Source organism: Nerophis lumbriciformis, linkage group LG32 (genome assembly GCF_033978685.3).
Source record: "Nerophis lumbriciformis linkage group LG32, RoL_Nlum_v2.1, whole genome shotgun sequence".
NCBI classification, from domain to species: domain Eukaryota; kingdom Metazoa; phylum Chordata; class Actinopteri; order Syngnathiformes; family Syngnathidae; genus Nerophis; species Nerophis lumbriciformis.
Genome location: NC_084579.2, coordinates 27,005,830 through 27,029,185, shown reverse-complemented (window position 1 = coordinate 27,029,185; position 23,356 = coordinate 27,005,830). Strand labels below are relative to the sequence as shown.

The following is a 23,356-nucleotide window of genomic DNA, read 5'->3' as shown; positions in this document are numbered from 1 at the left end:
TCATCAAACCAATCCTGGACTGCTCCAGAAGTAACTTGAGTAAAGTGGATTCATATACAAGTAAAAAGGCCACGTCCTCATCGAGCCTCCTCAAAAGTAACCGGTCCTGTGTTATTAAAGCCCAATGCAGCCTGCCCCTGCTCTACATTGTGTTACGTAATCAAAGGGGTTTTGTTTCAGTTCTGTCATGTGTTGAATGTGGGCCAATTAGCAGTCAGCTATCAAACAGTTCTTGCTGTCCTTTTTTAGATTTGTCAAAACCCTTGCAATCAGTACAGCACAGTCACACATGCTGGTGTACTTCCTGTACTGTTTATTTTAAGGAATTGAACATCGCCGTCAGTACCATCTTGTAACAAAGGACTCTAGAACTGAATGACATATTCATTCTGTTATTAAAAATGACGGAAAGCATTATGTGGGCCAGTGTTCAATCTTGTCATTTCCCTCCTGTCACATTTTCAACATTCCTTCTCTCAATCCTTAGCCACATGGCCTGTTGGCATGTGGACTTGCCAGTCTTAGCAGATGTATGTCAGTCTTAAGCAATAGAAATGTTGACAGAAGTGTGCAAGGTAGCAGTTTGTAGAACCTAAGTTAATTCTGCACCTAAGAAGCTACAGCTAATACAGCGAGAATTTTACATTTCAAATTTGTTTTTCCAATATAATTTATTTTAATAATTTCTAATACATATAATCTAATACAAGCCTTATGCTGGCTAGGGATGTTACGATATAAAAATGGCTTATTACGGTTATTGTGACCAACATTTTCAAGGTTATAATTAGGGATGGGCAATATGGCCTGAAATCGTGATGCATAATGCAGGTTTCTGCGCGGATAACATATAAATAATATATTAATTGGTATGTAAGCGATGATAGAATAATTTTAAAACAGGTTACAAAGACTCCTAATTTGGATGCTGAGGTATGCAGTAACTAGGGCTGCAATGGTAAAAGGTATAAAGATAAACTGCAGTAAAATTCACGACAGTTAGTAATACCGTTTAAATTTTTAATTACCGGTACCAAAAAACTGTAATTTATTAATGCCTTTTAGGCAAAACTGTTAATTTCCTGGAAACGAAGTCACAGCAGCACTGGCGCATTAGCGTCGTTTGGCTTGAAAATCGTGGCGGAACAAACTACACAGACTTTGCTGTGGAGATTTCCCTTAGGAGTAAACAGAGCCAAGCGCTTGGTTTAACTTCATTTTCCCTCGCTTTATTTCCATGGAGTCTCAGCGTGCCTTTAAGAGCGCACTGCAGTTTTAAGATTGCGACAGGTGTGGACAATATTGGAGATGGACGCATATGTCCCACACTAAAAAGTATACAGCGAAGGAGAAAAGTATTTGATGTTGCTTTTGTTTTCTCAATACAGCGTCCATCAGTTGTGACTGAGAAATAATGACGTGAAGAAACATGCAGCAGTCGATGTGTCGGGAACGTTGCCACAACTTGTTAATAAAGTCTTTAGTTTCTTTACTGGGATGCTGACTCATCCTTTATTTAACTGCAAACTGTATCAGTGTTCAAAGAACATAAATACTAGCTGTAATGTTTTGTCATCTCATCAAATTGAACGCAGGCTGTGAAAATTGTGTATTCGAAGTGAGAGGTATCACTCCTGTTTATTTTTGCTGGCCAAATTGTTACACTGAACCTCAAGGAGGCATTGTTAGAGAAGAACAAAACTTGTTTGTTAGACATCTTAATTAGCCAAACTGCTTTGAGTTTTATATTGATATCAGAAAGTAAAGTTTTTTATACATTTCTTGTTTTTTTTCAGGTCACAAAGGTATTACTTTAAAAAAAATTAATGTGACATAGTATGTTGGTAATGTTTTTTGGTGTATAATTAATTCCTATATGACATATTTCTGCTCAAACGCTTAACGGATCTGTCCGGATACAGCATGTACATGTACATATAAATGTACATAACTTAAAAAAATACCTCCCTCTATCAAAATGTAAATATAGAGATAAAGGCATCATGTAATGAGGAAAAAGATGACACGTTGATATTATTAATGAACAAAAAAAAAACCAAATACTTGTCTTTAGATATATGGATAACGTTTATCTATAGCCTTTTTATTAGACATTACAAATTACATGATGGTATTGCGTTCAAGCCTCACCTTAACACTGCTTTACCGAACAATCAGTAATTATGAATTCAATATTAATAAAAATAATCCTAATTATTATTTTGGCCATAACCGCGCAGCCCTATGTATCAGACTAGATCTCATAAATGAACACTATTTTTATCTATATGGACAAAAGTGCACTTATGTCTTATGGCTATCAGATGCCATCTTTCAAAATTCTTACATTGTTTTTTATTTTTGAACCTCTTATGTACATAAAGTCCTATCTTGCACAATTTTCACATTTATTTTAGTTACTTATGGAATCATTTTTTTCTGCCATAGTACTTTGTTTATAATGCTTTTGTTGCTTTCATATGCACTTTTAATTTCTACTTGAGGTCCATGAAACAGTGTTTTCATCCACAATAATGTTTCTTCTACAAAGGAAATCATGTTGAATGTATTGTGTTTTTTAAATAAAAGTTGGTTAAAATATTTCAGTATAAATACTTTTTGAAAATGTTGAGCACATTCAAAAATACCACGGTAATAATGATAACTGTGATCATTTTGGTCATAATAACAGTGATAAGAAATTTTCATACCGTGACATCCCGAGCAGTAACATTAAAAATTCCAGTTGTATTATTTTGTCAAAACTATTATTATTCTACTTGCTAATTTACTGTTAATATCTGGTTATTTTCTGCTCTTACAAACATGGTTATGTCTACACTTCAGTTAAAATGTAATAAACACTTAATCTTCTGCTGTTTAGATTAGAGATGTCCAATAATATCACACTGCCGATATTATCGGCCGATAAATGCTTTAAAATGTGATATCGGAAATTATCGGTATCGGTTTAAAAAAGTAAAATTTATGACTTTTTAAAACGCCGCTGTACGGAGTGGTACACGGACGTAGGGAGAAGTACAGAGCGCCAATAAACCTTAAAGGCACTGCCTTTGCGTGCCGGCCCAATCACATAATATCTATGGTTTTTCACACTCATAAGTGAATGCAATCCATACTTGGTCAAGAGCCATACAGGTCACACTGAGGGTGGACGTATAAACAATTTTAACACTGTTACAAATATGCGCCACACTGTGAACCCACACCAAACAAGAAAGAAACACATTTCGGGAGAACATCCGCACCGTAACACAACATAAACACAACAGAACAAATACCCAGAACCCCTTGCAGCACTAACTCTTCCGGGACGCTACAATATACACCCCCCGCTAACCCCCCCCACCCCCCCACCCACACCACACACCTCAGCCCCCCCAACCCCGCCCACCTCAACCTCCTCATGCTCTCTCAGGGAGAGCATGTCCCAAATTCCAAGCTGCTGTGTTGAGGCATGTTAAAAAAAATAATGCACTTTGTGACTTCAATAATAAATATGGCAGTGCCATGTTGGCATTTTTTTCCATAACTTGAGTTGATTTATTTTGGAAAACCTTGTTACATTGTTTAATGCATCCAGCGGGGCATCGCAACAAAATTAGGCATAATAATGTGTTAATTCCACGACTGTATATATCGGTATTGGTTGATATCGGAATCGGTAATTAAGAGTTGGACAATATCGGAATATCGGATATCGGCAAAAAAGCCATTATCGGACATCTCTAGTTTAGATACTTATCATTAGTTTTGGGCGAGACTACAAATGTGGGTATCGATTCAATACCCAGTAGTTAGAGGGGCCGTATTGGTACTTAAAATTTTTAAGATCATTGAATGATTGCATTTTTATCACAGTTTCAATCAGACAAAAACACAGGGTGGCTGTGTAGCAATATCAATTAAATATTTAAATTATTTCCTACTATTAGCTCTGATTTAAATAATTTGTACATTTTGGAAACAAAAATTACAAAATATTTTTTTATAATAAAAAATGTCGACGTATAGTGCCAAATAGTGATATTATACTTGGTATCGTAACTATCGATATTAGTATCGATCTGTCCACCTTTACGTTTACATTGCGTCCCTTTGCTTGTCGCCATCAAATTTGCTAACACAGCTAGAATGTGTCATCAAAATGAATTATAATTCTATAGCGATAATATTAAAAACTATTGTGGGCCAAATTCATATAATCTATGTCGTCTATATTGTGTAATCCTAGTAATAATTATCACGTTTCGTTGAATGTGTTGAAAAAGTGCTTAAAACACACTCAAGTCTTTTATCCAAGTTTTATGTTTAAAATGTTTGTGTCTTGTATTCATGTTAGCATTTAAGCGAGCTAGCACATAGCGCGCTTGCAGCTTCTTTAGAAAACGAGCAGTATCACTGAGTTTTTCAATGTGTGGTACTACTGTCACACAGTTTTCCAATCATTTGAATTTCAAACGGTAATACTAAACTAACCGTATGGAATTTTATTGCTGTTTATACCGGTAATTATTACATCCCTAATACTGGCATTACAAAACATGCAACAATTGATACAAAATTATAATTGGAGTACATAAATGTTACATAATCATGGCTAGTAGAGGTGGGACTTTTTGGGCACCTCACGATTTGATTATGATTCAGGAGTTACGATTCGATTGAAAATCAATCATTGGTGCATCATTAATGTAGATTGATGCAGTTTTACATTTCTTTTCTCTTTCGTTTGACTAAATAAGCAACTTTAAAACAGTACATTTGTAATAAGAAACAGTTAAATTGATTCCCATTACATTTAATAAATTAATGGAAATGTGTGCAAAACTGGAACCTAAGTGCCCTAAAATAAAGGAGCTGGTCGGATCTCTCGTTGAGGTGGCTTACTGCAGTCGGACAAATTTTAGAAACGGTCTGCATTACTTTAAATTACAAGAAATAAATCGATCATCGATTATTGACGTTTACTAATCGATTTAATAATTGTCCATGTCCGAATTGCGATTATTCTAAAAATCGATTATTTCCCCTACCTCTAATGGCTAGTAATAAAATCCCTCATATTTATTATTTAGCTTTTTGCCCTCTGTTAGCTTTTATCTTTGTCTTTTTACAAGCTTTTCACAAGAGCTTTACTGTTCCAGGTTCAAACATTTGGTGTGGAGGCTCCGTGCAAGACGGTGGATGACTTGACGAGTGGTATCGTCATGGCTCAAGCCCTACAGAAAATGTAAGTTGTGATTATTTATAGTGCTGTCAAGCGATTACAATTTTTTTTTACTATTCATTATTAATTAATCTAATGACGTAATTTATTTTATGTTACCTAAAAAAATGTTAAGACAAACAAAGTGGCTTTATTAAGTAATTCATTGTTTTTAACAGACATGAACAGATGCAGTCTGTTTTATTTACAAAAAAAACCAAAAACAGATCTATATAAAGTGCTGTAACACATAAAAAAAACAGTAAGAACACTTTTTGAACCTATTTGTGAGCACCATAAAAGATGCAACACTGACATGGAGACCTGCTTAAAGTTCAGGCAAATTTAGAAATACAACGACTTCTGATAATGGAGGTCAATGAAGCAGAGTCATCAAACAGCTGTCGAAGGTGCTAAGAAATACTATGCTTTTTCTTTGGTGATATTTCTTAGTGGGGGAAATGCACTTTTTAGGGGGTAATTTTGCCTATCGTTTACAATCAATATTAAAACCATCACGGCGGATGTATTTTTGTTTTAATGCAATCTAACTCGTAAATAAATAAAAGTCAGCTTACAGCGAAGCCAATGGCAGGTCCTCTATTCTTCCCATTAAACCCAATAAAAAAACATTCAAAAAGTGCCACAAATACTCCATTTACATTTTGTGACTTGAATATTAACCAAGTATTAGTGATATTGTTCTTATAAGTGGGAGGTGTGGGATCTGAGCCGAGGATGTTGTTGTGGTTTGTGCAGCCCTTTGAGACATTTGTATGAAGGGCTATATAAGTCAACTTTGATTGATGATTGATTGATGGATAAGCGCTATCGCAGACAAACTATGTATAGCGGCGCCGTGATCACTAGCGTGTGTGCCTATGTTTAGATCATCAAGTGGTAACCTGTTTCCCTTGCTTCCTTTGCTCGTTAAAGTTTATTGTAGATCATATATCATGACTCTCAACTTGATAGTAAGTAGGACGAGGATATAATCCGACATGTTGGTACACTTTGACAGCCAATTAAGACCCGTAAATGGCGAGAACGACACGAAAAGGCGCTTTGTTCCACCCCTATTTTCTCCGCGAGGATTATGAGTCATTCTTCACTTAAAACGGAAAATTAAAAGATTCTATTCGTCGGCATCCTAATGACCGCAGATATTGCAGCGTAAGTGATGTTTTATTATGTTTGTTGGCTCTCATGAAGTCTGCAGTGAGTAATAATCAGTGATCCATCCATTCATCCGTTTTCTAATGCTTGTCTCTCTTTGGGTCGCGGGGGTGCCGGAGCCTATCCCAGCTGGGGCGGAAGGCGGTGTACACCTTGGACAAGTCGCCACCTCATCACATGGCCAACACAGATAGACAGACAACATTTACACTCAGTTGTTGGGGAAAAAGCGAACGTTGTGAAGCGTTTTTGAAATGAATGCGTCCCGTATGCTTAAGATGAAATAAATATTAAATGTTATTATAAATGTGTATGTTACTACAATACATATATACTACCAGTCAGGTTGGGCTTATACCGCCACGGGTAAGATGTACCCCCGTGCTACCTGCCACATTCGGGCAGATGGGGCTCGTAAACCTGGTAAGGCAGCCCATCTAGGAGAAGGAAATCTCCAATCTCAAAACCACCGCTGCCTTGCAGTCTAAAGGAGTAAGGCTAAGGGAGTAAACCCCGACAGATAATCAGGAGCCGGAGTCCCGAAGGCGGTTTGACGTTGTAGTGTCATTCTGGCAACTCCTGCAGCGTCGCTGGTGCCAAGCTGTATCGACACTCGTCGCTCCCTTGGATCCACCAGCCACGAGGAGAGGGGGGGGCTTGCTGCCTGGACAACAGCTTGCCCTCCATAGTTCCATGATCCACTGGAGAGGTCACTCCAGCCTCACTTGCCGTTGAGACCCCCCCCCCCCCTTTTGGATTTACCCCATCGTCTACCAAGACGGAAGGATGCCGACAACATATATATACTTAGTGCATGCCCATAAAACCTGAATGCAGGTGTTTGGATGTTTTTTAAGGGATTTTATAGGCAGAGTAGAGCGACTTCCATAGGCTCCATTGTAAGCGGACTATTGATCGCATTTATTTACGATTTAGAATGCATCAAAAAAGGAAAATATATGTGTTTGTTTCTTACATAAGGTTTGTGAATGAAAGGCAACATTCCAAAAAAAAGTGCAGTTCCCCTTTAATGACAGGATTTTCAAAACAAAGATTAAGATTTTATCTTTAATTTTTTTTTTCAAAAACGCTTCTAAAAAAGAGGGGTTAACTTTTATGCAACCAATATTTTATTATGAACAATACAGTATTTGTGAAGGAAAATGAGATATGTATGAAATGAATGTAGTTGTACAGTTGCTTGTCTTCATGCCAAACGTTCTGCCCTTTCATTATCTTTGCAGAGATTTAGTGTATTTCAGTGATGCATGGATTAGTAGAATCAAGCCAGAGGTTGGGGACAATTGGAGGTTGAAGGTAAGGATTTGTTTCTTTGTTTTAATTATTGTGCATATGGGGGTCACATAATGTCATAATAAACTAAAATAAAGCTGTGTTTGCACTTGTCAATTTGGGGCCTGGGCATTCACATACAGTGCTATTTTTACACTTACTATCTTAGATTTTTATGTTTTTCACTTTTATATTGCGTTGCCACGTCATGTGAAACAAACCTAACCACACTATTGTTCACTTGCAAGAAGTCCAAGACCACCTTTTCAACCCGTCTCGGTCCACTAAGGTTTGGTTTAGGGATAGGCAGTAAGGCCTAAAATGGTGCATGATACATATACATATACACATACACATATATGTATATATGTATATATATATATATATATATATATATATATATATATATATATATATATATATATATATATATATGTTCATCCATCCATTTTCAACCGCTTATCCGGAATCGGGTCACGGGGACAACACCTCCAGCAGAGACCCCCATATATGTATATATAAAAAAATATATATATATATATGTACCGGTATGTATGTATGTATGTACAGTACAGTACAGGCCAAAAGTTTGGACGCACCTTCTCATTAATGCGTTTTCTTTTTTTTCATGACATGTGTGTCCAAACTTTTGGCCTGTACTGTATGTATGTAAATCTACATATATATATATATATATATATATATATATATATATGCATATATATATATGCATATATATATATATATATGCATATATATATATATATTTTTTGTTACTTGATGCTATCTGGTCAGCGTGCTAACTGTTAGCATTTAAGTTTGGCTTTGGATCTTCAGCATTCACACAAAATCTCTTGAAAAATGGTATCTTCTTTGAAACATATCTATATATTGTACTGGTTTTCAATGTGAAAACTACCAAAATGGCCCCCGCATTCTTTGATTTGTCAGTCTGTGGACCTTGGTAGAAAAAATTTGGGCACCCCTGATCTACTTGTTAATGTATTTACTGTTAATATCTGGTTTCTGCTATAATGCGGATCTATCTACATTTCTGTTGAAATGTTATAAGCACTTATTATTCTGTTGTTTGGATACTTTACTTTAGTTTTGGACACTATTAAAATGTGGGTATCGATCCTATACCAAGTAGTTATAGCCAGGGGCAGAATTGGTCATACCAATGTAAAATTTTCAAAATCATTGAATGATTAAATTTTTGATCACAATATTTCCTTATTCCTTTTTATTACATACAAAATTTAAACTAAAGTCAGTAGTGAAAAACGACTATTGGCTCTTATACCTGAGTCTGTAAATGACAAAAACGACAAAAAAATATTTTGTCATAATAGTACATATCAATCTAATCACTGTAGAATTGGCCATTATACCATGGGGCGGTATAGCTCGGTTGGTAGACCGGTCGTGCCAGCAACTTGAGGGTTGCAGGTTCGATCCCCGCTTCCGCCATCCTAGTCACTGCCGTTGTGTCCTTGGGCAAGACACTTTACCCACCTGCTCCCAGTGCCACCCACACTGGTTTAAATGTAACTTAGATATCGGGTTTCACAATGTAAAGCGCTTTGAGTCACTTGAGAAAAAGCGCTATATAAATGTAATTCACTTCACTTCACTTCATTAACTGATACTACACTTGGTATTGTTGCTGTCGATATTTGTGTCTGTTTACATTTAAGAGCTCGAGCTTAGCAGTTAGCTAGGCTTTTTTGTATCCTCCTTGAATGTGTAGTGTAGAATGTTTAGCTGTTCCTTGTTCTCCAGTTATAACAATGCTTTTAAGAAAAAAACTTTTTTCTACCACCATGGAGGGAAACATTAGTGAACAGAATAGAAGGAGCTTTGCACTGTGGAGGGATATTAGCAGCTAGCTCACAAGCAAGGATGTTACATTGCATTTAGGATGCCTTCATTCGAATGTCGCTGTCAAATTTGCTAGACACAGCTCAAATGCGTCATTAACATGCTTTATTACAATATGACAATAATATTAAAAGCTCTATCATCAGCCAAATTTATATATTATCGTATATGGTCTATATCGCGCAATCCTATTTTGGATGATACAATCCACACTGGATCAAACTGGATTTATTCTAACCAATCATCAAGAAGGCTCAGCAGCGGCTACACTTCCTGAGAGTTCTCGGGAAGTACAACCTGAAGCCTGACCTGCTGCTGACCTTCTACCGCTCATCCATCGAGAGCCTGCTGACCAACTGTATTACAGTATGGTACGGCAGCTGCACTGCAGCAGACAGGGAGAGGCTGCAAAGAGTGGTCAAGATGGCTCAGAAGATCATCGGCCGCCCTCTCCCCTCGCTGATGGACATCTACACCTCCCGCTGCCTCAACAGAGCCAGTGCCATCATCAAGGACAGCACCCACCCTGGCTCTGACCTGTTCCACCTGCTGGGAAGCACTACAGGTGCATTAAAACCAAGACAAACAGGCTAAAGAACAGCTTCTTTCCCAGGGCCATAACCACCCTGAACGGACTGCCCCATTGTCCCTCATAACTGCCTTCTCTTCGGTGTCAGGGTCACATTTGTGGGCCACACCTTTCTTTGCACTTCTATATTTTTTATATTTTTATATATTTACACATTGTTTTCTTTCATGCACACATCGCACTGTATGGAATGGCCTCAATCTCGTTACCCTGCGTAATGACAATAAAGCTGATTCTGATTCTGATTCAAACCCAACGTGACAAGTGTAAACACAGCCAGTAGAATCAGAAATACAAATATTTGCTCACAATTGAAATTATGTGAGGGATTAATTTAATTCATTTCACTACTTTGTTTCATGTATGTATTGTATATATGAGGCAGATATCTACATATATTTAAATATGTTATAGGTCAGCAATCTAAAAAAGATCCTCAAGGGCATCCTAGACTATAATCAGGAGGTAAGACAATTTGTTCCTTTTTTTTTTTCTTTAACACAATGGCACTAGATGTTATAGTATGTTTTTTGTGTGTATTTCCTGTCCCACAAGATTCTTGGCCAACACATAAATGACTTCACACTTCCTGATATCAACCTTATTGGGGAACATTCTGATACAGCAGAACTTGGGAGGATGCTGCAGCTCATTCTGGGCTGTGCGGTCAACTGTGAACAGAAACAAGGTGCACATTAGATTTGTTTGCTAAACATAATGTAATACGAAATATATATGCTCTCGTGATCAAGTGTTTATTTATTCATTTTATAGAATACATCCAAACCATCATGATGATGGAGGAGTCGGTCCAGCATGTCGTCATGACAGCCATTCAGGAGGTACATTATCAAGCCTGATGATAATTTTTTAGACTTAAATATGAAATATTCAAATGTGAATATGGGTCAAATGTGTATCTAATTCCTGAATCATGTTATTCTATGTTATCATACTGTTTTGTCAAACAATTACACTTTTTTCCCCCAACAGCTGATGAGTAAAGAAACACCAGTGATAGGAGGTAATGACTCCTATGTGGATCTGGACAGACAGGTATTGACACTTTTGTTAGACATGCAGAACGGTGTTCATATAGCTGCATTTTGTGTTTATTAGGCCTTGTTCACACTGCAGATCAATTCTGATTGTTTTGCCCATTTGTGACTTGTATCGATTTTTTTAATTTGAATGTGAACAATGCAGTTCGAAATGTTTTAAATCCGACCCAGGCCTCTTTCGTATGTGGCTATAAATCAGATAAGTAAGTGATGTGACTGCAGTGTGAATGCTCGGGTCGCATTCATCTGACCAGAATGTCATCAAAAAGCAATAAGAATCATACTTATTTGCCAAAATAGATGTTTGCAAAAGAAATAGTTGACAAATGAGCAAAAAAACAGGCAGAAATAATATATTTTAGGAACTCACGTCAATGTTCCACCAGCTCTCGCCCACACGCTCTTTGGAGCAGACATTGAAACAAATGTCGCGCAAACTGCGAGAGTCAAAGTACTGTCCCTCTTCCTTCTTAAGCTTTTAAGCACAATATTTCTGTTCAGAAAATGACTGATTGCACAAAATCCTTAAAATTGATACAATTGCACCGGGACTGAGACCTACTAGAACTGGAGCCATATTTACTTCCGTAAACACTACAACATGTGTGACATCATGTCTGCGTGCTGGTCAGATTGTGTTCACTTCATTTCTGTGGAGTCTCGGCGTGCGTTCAAGAGCGCACTGCTGCTATTAGATGACGACAGTAGTGGACAGTATTGGAGACAGACGCATTTGTCCCACGCTTAAAAGTATACCGTGGAGGAGATGTTGGTTTCATTTTCTCAACACAGCGTCCTGCTGTGACTGAGACTTAATGACATGAAGAAACATGCAGCAGGCGATGATGTGTAGGGAATGTTACCACAACTTGTTCATGAAGTCTTCCCGTTTGTTTACTGGGATGGTCATCTCATCGAACTGAACGCAGGCTGTGAAGATTTTGTATTCGATCTGAAAGGTATCACTCGTGTTTATTTTTTTTGGCTAAACTGTTGCACTGAAACACACAGTTGGAGAAGAACAAAGCTTGTTTATTAGACTTAATCTTCATTAGCCAAACTGCTTTGTGTTTTATATTGATATCAAAAACTATACACCATGTTTTTACATGTTGTAAATTTTTTCATTTCACAAAGTTACTTAAAAAAAACATTCATGTGACATATCACTATGTTAATGTTTTATTGTGTATAGTTAATTCCTATACAACATATTTATGCTCAAACTCTTAATTGGTCTGTCCCAATACAGCAGGTACATGCGCATAATTTAAAAAAATACTTCTCTCTTTTAAAATATAAACATAGAGATAAAGGCATCATGTAATGTGAAAAGAGTGACATGTTGATACTATTAATGAAATAAAGACAAATATTTGCCTTTAAATATATGGATAATGTTTATAGCCCTATTAGACATTAGATTCACACCCCAACCTAACACTGTTTTACCAAACATAATGAATAATCCTGATTAATAATTGTGATTTCACTATTGATAAAAAATAATCGTAGTAATTCATTTGGCCATTATCGTGCAGCCCTAAGTGTAAGACTGCATCTCATACTGTATATGAACACACTATTTTCATTTATATGAACAAAAAGTGCAGTACGTTTTATGGCCATCAGGTGCCATCTTGCAAAATTCTTACATTTGTTTTTATTTGTTTATCTCGTATGTCCTTTGTTTATCTCGTATGTCCATAAGGCGCTATCTTGCACAATTTCCACATTTACATTTACTTAATTATGTTATTATTTTGTTTCTGCCATATTACTTTGTTTATAATGCCTGCGTTGTTTTCATGTGCACATTCAACTTTTACTTGTGGTACAAGTACAGTGTTCTTATCTACAATGATGTTACTTCTTCAATGGAAATAATTTTGAATGTGTTGTTTGTGTTTTATTTCAATATAACTTGGTTAAAAGATTTCAGTAAAAGTACTTTTTGAAAATGTTGAGCACATTTAAAAATACCGTGATAATAATGATAACCGTGATAAATTTGATCACATTAACCATTTGGTCATGCCGTGACATCCCTAGTTGTGGGTGTATGGATTGTTCTTATTAGCTTTAGCTTCGTAGTTTAGTCAATGTTTCAAGTGACAGTCTCAACATTGTTTAGTTTAGGGCAGGGACTGAGTGTGTCTGGGATGAATAAGCGCTACCGGACACATTTTTTCCCCAAACAAATGTTCCTTCTCACAATGACAACATTTCAGTTACCGGTACATTTATGTCGATTTTTGTGATATTCTGCGTTTAACAGCAGGTTCCATTGTATTGACCAATGATGTGACTCTGTCCGCAGTTACAAAAATGCGGAAATCAATTGACTTTACTTTTTTTGTTGAGTTTAGTGATTATTGATTAGGCATACTAGTGCTGTGTCAAACAAAAAATAGCAAGCATGGTGAGGTCCCAAATTTCTAGTAGACATACTCTTTTTTTTCAGTCATTCACTCATCTGTTTCACCGTCATAAACTCAGAAATTTGCGTGCATGTTGCGCGGCCCATTAATCGTTAACCAAAATTGTATTAATTGTCCAGCCCTAATCTTAACTCAGGAGTACCCATGAGTAATTGAAACATAAGTGTTTAAAATTATTATAGTTTGTTTTTCAACAGATATCTGGGAGAAAATGACATAAAACCATGCATGGATGTAACATTATTATTTTTATAAAAAATGTTGAGTTTATGTACATTTTATGCATACTTGTTATTGTGTATGTGCATATATATATATGTATATATGTGTGTATATATATATATGTTTATATGTGTATATATATATATACATATATATATATATTTATATACATATATATATATATATATTTATATACGTATATATATATATATATATATATATATACATATATATATATTTATATATATATTGATATATTATATATATATTTATATATTTATATATATATATATATATATATATATATACACACACACACACACACACACACACAGTCGTGGTCAATAGTTTACATACACTTGTAAAGAACATAATGTCATGGCTGTCTTGAGTTTCTAATAATTTCTACAACTCTTATTTTTTGTGATAGAGTGATTGGAGCACAACTTGTTTGTCACAAAAAACATTCATGAAGTTTGGTTCCTTTATGAATTTATTATGGGTCTACTGAAAATGTGACCAAATCTGCTGGGTCAAAAGTATACATACAGCAATGTTAATATTTGGTTACATGTCCCTTGGCAAGTTTCACTGCAATAAGGCGCTTTTGGCAAGCATCTGGTTGAATTTTTGACCACCCCTTTTGACAAAATTGGTGCAGTTCAGCTAAATTTGTTGATTTTCTGACATGGACTTGTTTCTTCAGCATTGTCCACATGTTTAAGTCAGGACTTTGGGAAGGACATTCTAAAACCTTAATTTTAGCCAGATTTAGCCATTCCTTTACCACTTTTGACATGTGTTTGGGGTCATTGTCCTGTTGGAACACCCAACTGCGCCCAAGACCCAATGATTTTAGGTTGTCCTGAAGAATTTGGAGGTAATCCTCCTTTTTCATTGTCCCATTTACTCTCTGTAAAGCACCAGTTCCATTGGCAGCAAAACAGGCCCAGAGCATAATACTACCACCACCATGCTTGACGGCAGGAATGGTGTTGCTGGGATTAAAGGCCTCACCTTTTCTCCTCCAAACATATTGCTGGGTATTGTGGCCTAACAGCTCAATTTTTGTTTCATCTGACCGCAGAACTTTCCTCCAGAAGGTCTTATTTTTGTCCATGTGATGTCAGATGAAACAAAAATTGAGCTGTTTGACCACAATACCCAGCAATATGTTTGGAGGAGAAAAGGAGAGGCCTTTAATCCCAGGAACACGATGCCTACCGTAAAGCATGGTGGTGGTAGTATTATGCTCTGGGCCTGTTTTGCTGCCAATGGAACTGGTGCTTTACAGAGAGTAAATGGGACAATGAAAAAGGAGGATTACCTCCAAATTCTTCAGGATAACCTAAAATCATCAGCCCGGAGGTTGGGTCTTGGGCGCAGTTGGGTGTTCCAACAGGACAATGACCCCAAACACACGTCAAAAGTGGTAAAGGAATGGCTAATTCAGGCTAAAATTAAGGTTTTAGAATGGCCTTCCCAAAGTCCTGACTTAAACCCCATTGAAAACATGTGGACAATGCTGAAGAAACAAGTCCATGTCAGAAAACAAACACATTTAGCTGAACTGCACCAATTTTGTCAAGAGGAGCGGTCAAAAATTCAACCAGAAACTTGCCAGAAGCTTGTGGATGGCTACCAAAAGCGCCTTATTGCAGTGAAACTTGCCAAGGGACATGTAACCAAATATTAACATTGCTGTATGTATACTTTTGACCTAGCAGATTTGGTCACATTTTCAGTAGACCCATAATAAATTCATAAAAGAACCAAACTTCATGAATGTTTTTTGTGACAAGTACCGGTATGTGCTCCAATGACTATCACAAAAAACTAAAAGTTGTAGAAATGATTGGAAACTCAAGACAGCCATGACATTATGTTCCTTACAAGTGTACGTAAACCTTTGACCACAACCGTATATTTATGTATATAATGGATGGATATATATATATATATATATATATATATATATATATATATATATATATATATTTATGTGTGTGTGTATGTGTATGTATATGTATGTATGTAGCATATGTATGTATGTAATAAGGGGAATTTATTTATTATTTTTTTAATCTCAGCTGAAGAAGACTGCTGAGGAGCTAAACGAAGCTTTGGCCACAAAGGAGGAGATCGCCCAAAGGTGTCGTGAGCTTGACATGCAGGTCAGTTTCGAGCAATTTTATTTTTGAATTATTGAACGCTCTTTTACAGTTTAGTTAGGTTAGAAGTTAGCATTTCCAGACCCACCCTGCATTAAATGTTGTTATTCACTCTTGTTTTATGGCACTATTTTCTCTAATACCAACTCTGCTCTTTATAATTGTATTATAAATACACTAGCATTACAATGTTGATTGTAAATAATTTATTCTTTCCATCCATCCATTATCTACCGCTTGTCCCTTTCGGGGTCGCGGGGGGTGCTGGAGCCTATTCTAAAAATGCTAATACATGTTCAGTGTGTGTCATCACTACAGATGATCAAAATATGACTTACGTGCATGCTTTCTCCACCAGCTCCACAAATTGGCTTAAAAGATTATTTCATCTCCTGTTGTTTCCTCTAATTTCCTGACTATTTCAATACTTTGTGCCTTGCTTTAAAGGCTCTCCATGTCCAAGAGGAGCGTGATAGACTGAGGTTAGAGTTTAATGAGCTAGAAGAGAGGGTAAATTAAAACTTTCTTTCTGCCTTTTTCTTTCATCCATTCTGTGTGGTGTGTCTAAAAAAGTCTTGGAGTTATTTTTTTTCTCAGTTTGCTTGCATTTTATGACTCCTCTCGTCTTTTATACATGTACTGTACATGTATGTGTACACGTTTGTGCACAAGTGTTTGTGCACACGTCTACACTTAGTCGGCTTGGGGTACACTGGACACAATTGATTTGTGTCAGATGTCAGCCCTCCACTATGACTAATATCCCGTTTTTTCCCTTGGTATGTGTCACGCACTCCTACATAAAAAATATGCAGAGAACCTGGTATTTGGAACCAGAAATATGTTTAAAATGTAACCCTGAATAGGTACATGCATTTCCACATGAACACAGGTATTTTTTGTATTTGTAAAATTTACGATTTTTGTTTTTGCTTGCAAGATTGGTTCCCCAAATTTCCCTTTTTTGTTTGCCCTTGCTTCTCATGCAGTTGACTAAATTTGTCAAATGTCAATGTTATGGGTTAAAGGTCCAATAGTTGAAATTGATCGGTAGCCAGCAAGTAAACTTTAATGAGGGCAGTTTTTTTGAAGCTCTAAAAGGCTCAAAATTATTTTTAAATATAAGAAGACCACCACCACTATTTAATAATGGTTTAAAAAAACATATTTAAAATATAATTTAGGATCGGTCTAATTGTGGCAAAAAACAAGTATTCTATTGATATTGGCTTGCATTTGAAATCTCCAGTATAAGCTTTGATGAAAGCGCATTTACGTGTGCAAAGCAGGTCAGCCATTTAACATCTAAATGTCCTCCAAAAAGCACACAAGCTTGGTCTTTTCTTGCATTTTAGTGAATTAATTTACAAGAGGTAAACATGATAGGCTATAGGCTACTCGGAACTAGCAGTTCCGAGTAGACACAACAGCTAAGCACAGAGTAGCACACATGCTAAACAGCCGTAGTAAGTGTTATTACTTGAACAATGTCTAAAACACCACAGTTGTCAATATAAACAAGTATGAAATACATTTATTTACAAACATTTACATATAAGACTGTATTATAAAGTACCCAGTAACAAATATGTCCTTATGATTTATCTTTCTGTCACACCCTTAAATTAGTAGATGTTTGCGAACACTAGTTGTCGCCAACAACAAATGATTACTACCGGTACACTTCAAAAGCATGAATCTGTCAATTGTTCTCCTACGTAATTTCACTTGATCAATCATTTTCCACACTACAAAATTAGTTAAAGTATGTAATTGAATTCCTTAAGGTCAGTGTTTTTTATACCTGCAATTGTTCTCTGTTTGGCAAATTTCACTAGATTCAACATTTTCTTATATTCCACACTTAAAAATAATTTAAGCATGTACTTTATAACTCCTGCTTGTATTGGATTAATATCAGTATCGGCCAACACTTAAGTTTCCAATATTGGTATCGTATCGGAAGTGAAAAAGTAGAATCGGGACACCCCTAATATGAATGTCTATATTTTTAACAATTACAAATAAAACTGAATAAAAAGGGGACTGCCTTTCATGACTGTCACTCCATTTTAAAATGGATGCTATGGTTGCTATACAATGATCACCATGATTATTGCAGGAGTTAATTTCTCAAGGTAGTGGTACTGTCTTTTTAATAGACACTGTTTTCGTCTTCCTTATTATTTTCCTCCTTTTTCTATGTAGGAACCAAATATTCATTGATATTGTATAACAGCGAGTAGCCAGGCTACCTTCTTTTGGCAGAGCAATGAGGAAGTTATGGTTTTAATTTATTTCAAAAATGTATACATTTACAATATGGTACATCTCATATTTCCAGTTTGTTATTAAAACATGTCTGAAAGAAAGGAGGAAGAAGCTGAGCTTATTTAATCCTACCTCTTTTACAGCAAATGATTCACCTTTTCTCTGATGGTAAGCAGCTTTCTCTGGGGCTTAGGTTCTGTGCCAAAATCCTTATAGGGCCCAAAACATTTGAGTGACATCATAAAGCTTTAAAATAATTCCAACATTAGCAGAAAACGAACAGCGCAGAACACAGCATAACAGATCTGTGGGACAAGCAGCTTAAGCAAAGAAGAACCAATCAGCTGCCAAGACAGAGAACACAGTGTTCTGTGATTGGTCCACTATAGTGTCCCGTGGTAAAGGCTTCATTGCAGCATGCAGTATACCGCTGGTTATATCTATTATATGTTCTAACACTTTCATATATTAAAAAAATACCTATTTACAGTTTTGAGTGACACGCAAAGTGGTGAAAGGAACACTGTATTGCTGTTGTACTGGTGGGTAAAATCCTACACTTTTTCAAACACTGCTTTGATAGCGTAACGTTACCCTTTTCATACGCTTGTGTGTATTATGTGGGGCATAGCTTACATGGTCAGTGCAGGAAGTTGTGATATAATGCTTGCAGCACTTTAAATAGCCGTGTAATCGTTGAAAACAGCACCTTGAACTCCATTATTGACTCACAGATACCTGTGTTTGTGTGGACATAGCCTTAAATAAAACACAATCTATATTTAGTAATCTGGTGCACAATTAGTCAAGAACTAAAACCAGGATGCAGCTTTTGCTTTGCTTGGCGTTGAGTTTGATACCCTGTCTGTCATTCAGAAGACATCAGCCCATACAGTTTGTAGCCCTCTGTTGGTTTGCCCTGTTGACGATTTGCAGTGTTTTTTCCTTAATATTAGAAGTTGAATTGCACTGATTGCTGATGACAAAATGGACTGAATGCTGTGTTGTCACAATTTTAGTTGTTGTCTAAAGCTATTTCATTGTCATATTACCACTGAACCACAGGTTGCAGCCCTGCAAGAGGAGAAAAGCAGTTTGCTAGCTGAAAACCAGGTTTTGATGGAGAGACTCAACCAGTCGGACTCCATCGAGGACATAAACAGCCCGGCTGGCCGCAGACACCTCCAGCTGCAGACACAACTGGAGCAACTACAGGAAGAAAGCTTCAGGTATGGAATTTCTACAAAGAATGACTGTGGTTCTTATGTTGTCATTGTGAGCCGATGTGCCGATTTGCAAGGTTATCATTATGATGGCTTCTTTCTAGGTTGGAAGCTGCAAAAGACGACTACCGAATACGTTGCGAGGAGCTCGAAAAAGAACTGTTGGATGTCAAGTCACAAATTGAGGATCTCACATCTTTGGCGGATGAAGCCCAGTCTCTAAAGGATGAAATTGATGTCCTCAGGTAAATAACACTTCAAATAGACTCCGTAAAGCTCCTGATTCCAACTGCAGTGGAATGTTCAAAGCTTAAGACCCACAAAAGTCCTATCATTTTAATTTATTGTATATTTGCCTCAAATGTTTCAAACCACCTTCATGCTCAATGAGTTTATTAACTCAAGTACCGTATTTTCCGTACTATAAGGCGCACCGGATTATTAGCCGCACCTTCAATGAATGGCATATTTCATAACTTTGTCCACCAATAAGCCGCCCCGGACTATAAGCCGCGCCTACGCTGCGCTAAAGGGAATGTCAAAAAAACAGTCAGATAGGTCAGTCAAACTTTAATAATATATTAAAAACCAGCGTTCTAACAACTCTGTCCCAAAATGTACGCAAATGTGCAATCACAAACATAGTAAAATTCAAAATAGTGCAGAGCAATAGCAACATAATGTTGCTCGAACGTTAATGTCACAACACACAAAATAAACATAACGCTCACTTTCTGAAGTTATTCTTCATTCATAAATCCCTCGAATTTTTCTCCTTCGGTGTCCGAATTGAAAAGTTGGGCGAATGTCGTCCGGCGCTGCCTCTGTCTTAGTGAAGGTGTGTTCGCCTTCGGTCATCCATTGTTCCCACGCAGTTAGCAGTCTAGCTTCGAATGCCCTGTTGACACCAATATCTAGCGGCTGGAGGTCTTTTGTCAATCCACCCGGAATGACGGCGAGTATTGAATTAAGCGCGTAAGCGTGTCTCTCAATGTGATGTTATGAGCTAGCAAATATAACAACTACACTACCCAGCATGCAACGATAGTGACGAGCATGCGCGGTAGCCCTGAGAAGCGTTGTTGTATGCTGGCAGTTAGAATGTGGTTATGAGCACGCTGTGAGTAAACGTTGAGAACTCAGTTAACACGCCTCGTCTGCATTATTTATAATTAGACAGACAACACACTTAATAGGAGCCATTTTGGGGTCTTTACATAAACACACAAATGGAAATGAAACGTCACATATCCCAGCATGCACCGCGTGCTTCTTCTTCTTCCGGGGCGGGTGGTTGCTTACAGTAGAAGAAGAAGCGCTTCCTGTTCTACCAGGAAAAAAGATGGCGGCTGTTTACCGAAGTTGCGAGATCGAAACTTTATGAAAATGAATCGTAATATTAATCCATATATAAAGCGCACCGGGTTAAAAGCCGCACCGTCAGCTTTTGAGTAAATTTGTGGTTTTTAGGTGCGGCTAATGGTGCGGAAAATACGGTATGTGCAGAAAAAGTGTGACGACAAGTTCAAGCTCAGTACGTTATGAGAAATACTAAATGAGTTCTGTTACTGCAGCGTTCTGTCGGTCTAATTTATATCTAAATTAACACATGAGTCACTCACACTGTATATGGAAGACACAAAGGACATAGAAAATACTGGAGTAAAATCATTAAATACAAAAATTCATTAAAAAAGTACAGTGCATCCCGAAATTAACTTTTTTCACAATTTTTTCGACCGTCTAAAGGCTCCAAAGTGCTTCACATCTGATCTTTTGACATCAGATTCAGGCCCCATCAAGAGTTAGTCTTGAATCCTATTGGAATCTGATCTTTTCAAATGCGACTTCAGTCTTTTTTTTTTTTTTTTTTGTGTCCTGTCCAGCTTCTCAGGCAAATCATATAGTTGATGTAGATGCCCATGTCGGCTGTTCAGATTTACTTTACAAAAGAGAAGTGTAGGATACTTCTCTTGTTGCCTTATTTGTATTTGACTTTATTAAATGTATTTATATTATCATTTAGTGCAGCCGGGCCGGAGCAGGAGGGGATAGAAAGAGAAAAAAAAAGAAGACAGAGGGGGAAATTGTGGGGACAAGAGGGGGATTAGACAGAGAGACAAAAACAACAACAACAACAATAGAGCAACATCAGCAAATACGACATGTACAAATATGATGGTAAAAGTAATAGCAAATAAGCAGTTAGCGAAAAATAAAAAATAATACAGAAATGACAATGAGCATTATTACACTACAAATGGATCAATACAAATACCAATAGAAATAGCGCTATTGATAATAAACAATACCAATAATTTACCTTTATTATCAACAATACAGTTGTTCAAATGCAACAATACATATACGTAATGATAACTTGAGATACGAAAGAATGCAGAAAAATGGAGGCGGAGAAAGAGAAGCAACCTACATTAACCTTGTAGATTGTTATAGTAACAATAGGTTAAGCTTTGTCGGTGTGCCATGTGTTACACCCAGTTTACCCTAGGGCAACAACGTTAATATATGTTTGATGAAACGTGATTATGTGCATGAGTGCATATGTATGCGTATGTACTTGTATATGTACAGAATGTGTATATGTGTTTGTACAATGAATGTATATGTACAGAATGTGTATATGTGTTTGTACAGTGAATGTATATGTACAGAGTGTGTACATGTGCGACTTCAGTCTAAACGCAATGCGACCTGTATGTGACATGAATGTAAATTTTTTTTTTTGTCAGCTTTGGGCGAGCTATGTCACTCGTGTGCGCTGGAAAGACGCAGACACCAGTGGAAATTGATATTTCATCGCAACACGTGGTTTTGGTTTCTATTTAAGGCGACCCAATTTTCGGTGCATCACTTATCAATAGTGCACAAATAAAAGGCTCTGTGTGTGTAATATATGAATATATATTTTGATTCCGAAGAAATGGCGATTGATGTAAGACCGGAATTTGCTTACATGTGAGTTGAAAAATAAAGCTCCCGTAGATCCATGCTGGTGTCCGTGTCTCCTCTACTTAACAGCCAGAAAAAGATTACACCCCTCCAAAATATATTACATTATATATGCATTATATATCATGCATTATATTACTTTCACGTAAAAAAACACTTTTTTTTTAAGGCGTTGCGACTTTTATTTTATTTTGTAGTAGTCGCGACTTACTCCCGGTCAACTTACTTTATTTTCACTTTATTAAAGTGTGCATGCAAGTGACGTTGAGGCCACTTTGGGGCCTGTGCGCTTTTTCACTGGAGTCTGATAAAAGTAAACAGTCACCTGGAAAAAATCAGATCTCAAAAAAATCTGATTTGGGCCACTTTGGCCTGCAGATTAAATGTAGTCATAGATAGAGGTCTTTGAGGTGCTCTTTGTCTGGTCCCTCACTTAGGACCTCTTTGTCTTGGGAGACCCTACAAAGGTGAATGGACGCCCCCAGACAACATAGCTCGTAGGATCATTGGGACACTCAAACTCCTCTACCACAATAAGGTGGCAGTTCAGAGAGGAGGGAATGGCTGTAACATAATAAAATGTAGAAAAAGTGAAATGTTGTGAATACTTTTTGAATGCACTGTAAGTTGCTTTTCAGGGTTTCAAACAATCTTTTAGCATTGCATTTTTACTAGTTCGCCAGTGAGTCTCATGTTTATGGATCAAACAAAATGTATTGCAGTATGTTCAAAGTAACAAAATATCATAAAAAAAGGACCAGCTGTACCCTATTGACCCGAATATAAAACTGTATATTTTTTCCTAGAGCACAGTCTGAAAAA

General features: G+C 36.8%; 1 protein-coding gene across 3 annotated transcripts in view; it reads left to right on the top strand.

The window, feature by feature from the left end:
- Nucleotides 1-23,356, top strand: part of hook3 (hook microtubule-tethering protein 3) — a 52,788-nt gene that overhangs the window by 13,743 nt on the left and 15,689 nt on the right. For all 3 annotated transcript variants that reach the window (XM_061927412.1, XM_061927413.2, XM_061927414.2), the window contains exons 2-10: nucleotides 5,169-5,254; nucleotides 7,651-7,723; nucleotides 10,587-10,637; nucleotides 10,728-10,860; nucleotides 10,947-11,014; nucleotides 11,166-11,228; nucleotides 15,987-16,070; nucleotides 19,404-19,567; nucleotides 19,666-19,806. In XM_061927412.1, coding sequence (XP_061783396.1) covers nucleotides 5,169-5,254; nucleotides 7,651-7,723; nucleotides 10,587-10,637; nucleotides 10,728-10,860; nucleotides 10,947-11,014; nucleotides 11,166-11,228; nucleotides 15,987-16,070; nucleotides 19,404-19,567; nucleotides 19,666-19,806 — 863 coding nt within the window. The remainder of the gene's footprint in view (nucleotides 1-5,168; nucleotides 5,255-7,650; nucleotides 7,724-10,586; nucleotides 10,638-10,727; nucleotides 10,861-10,946; nucleotides 11,015-11,165; nucleotides 11,229-15,986; nucleotides 16,071-19,403; nucleotides 19,568-19,665; nucleotides 19,807-23,356) is intronic.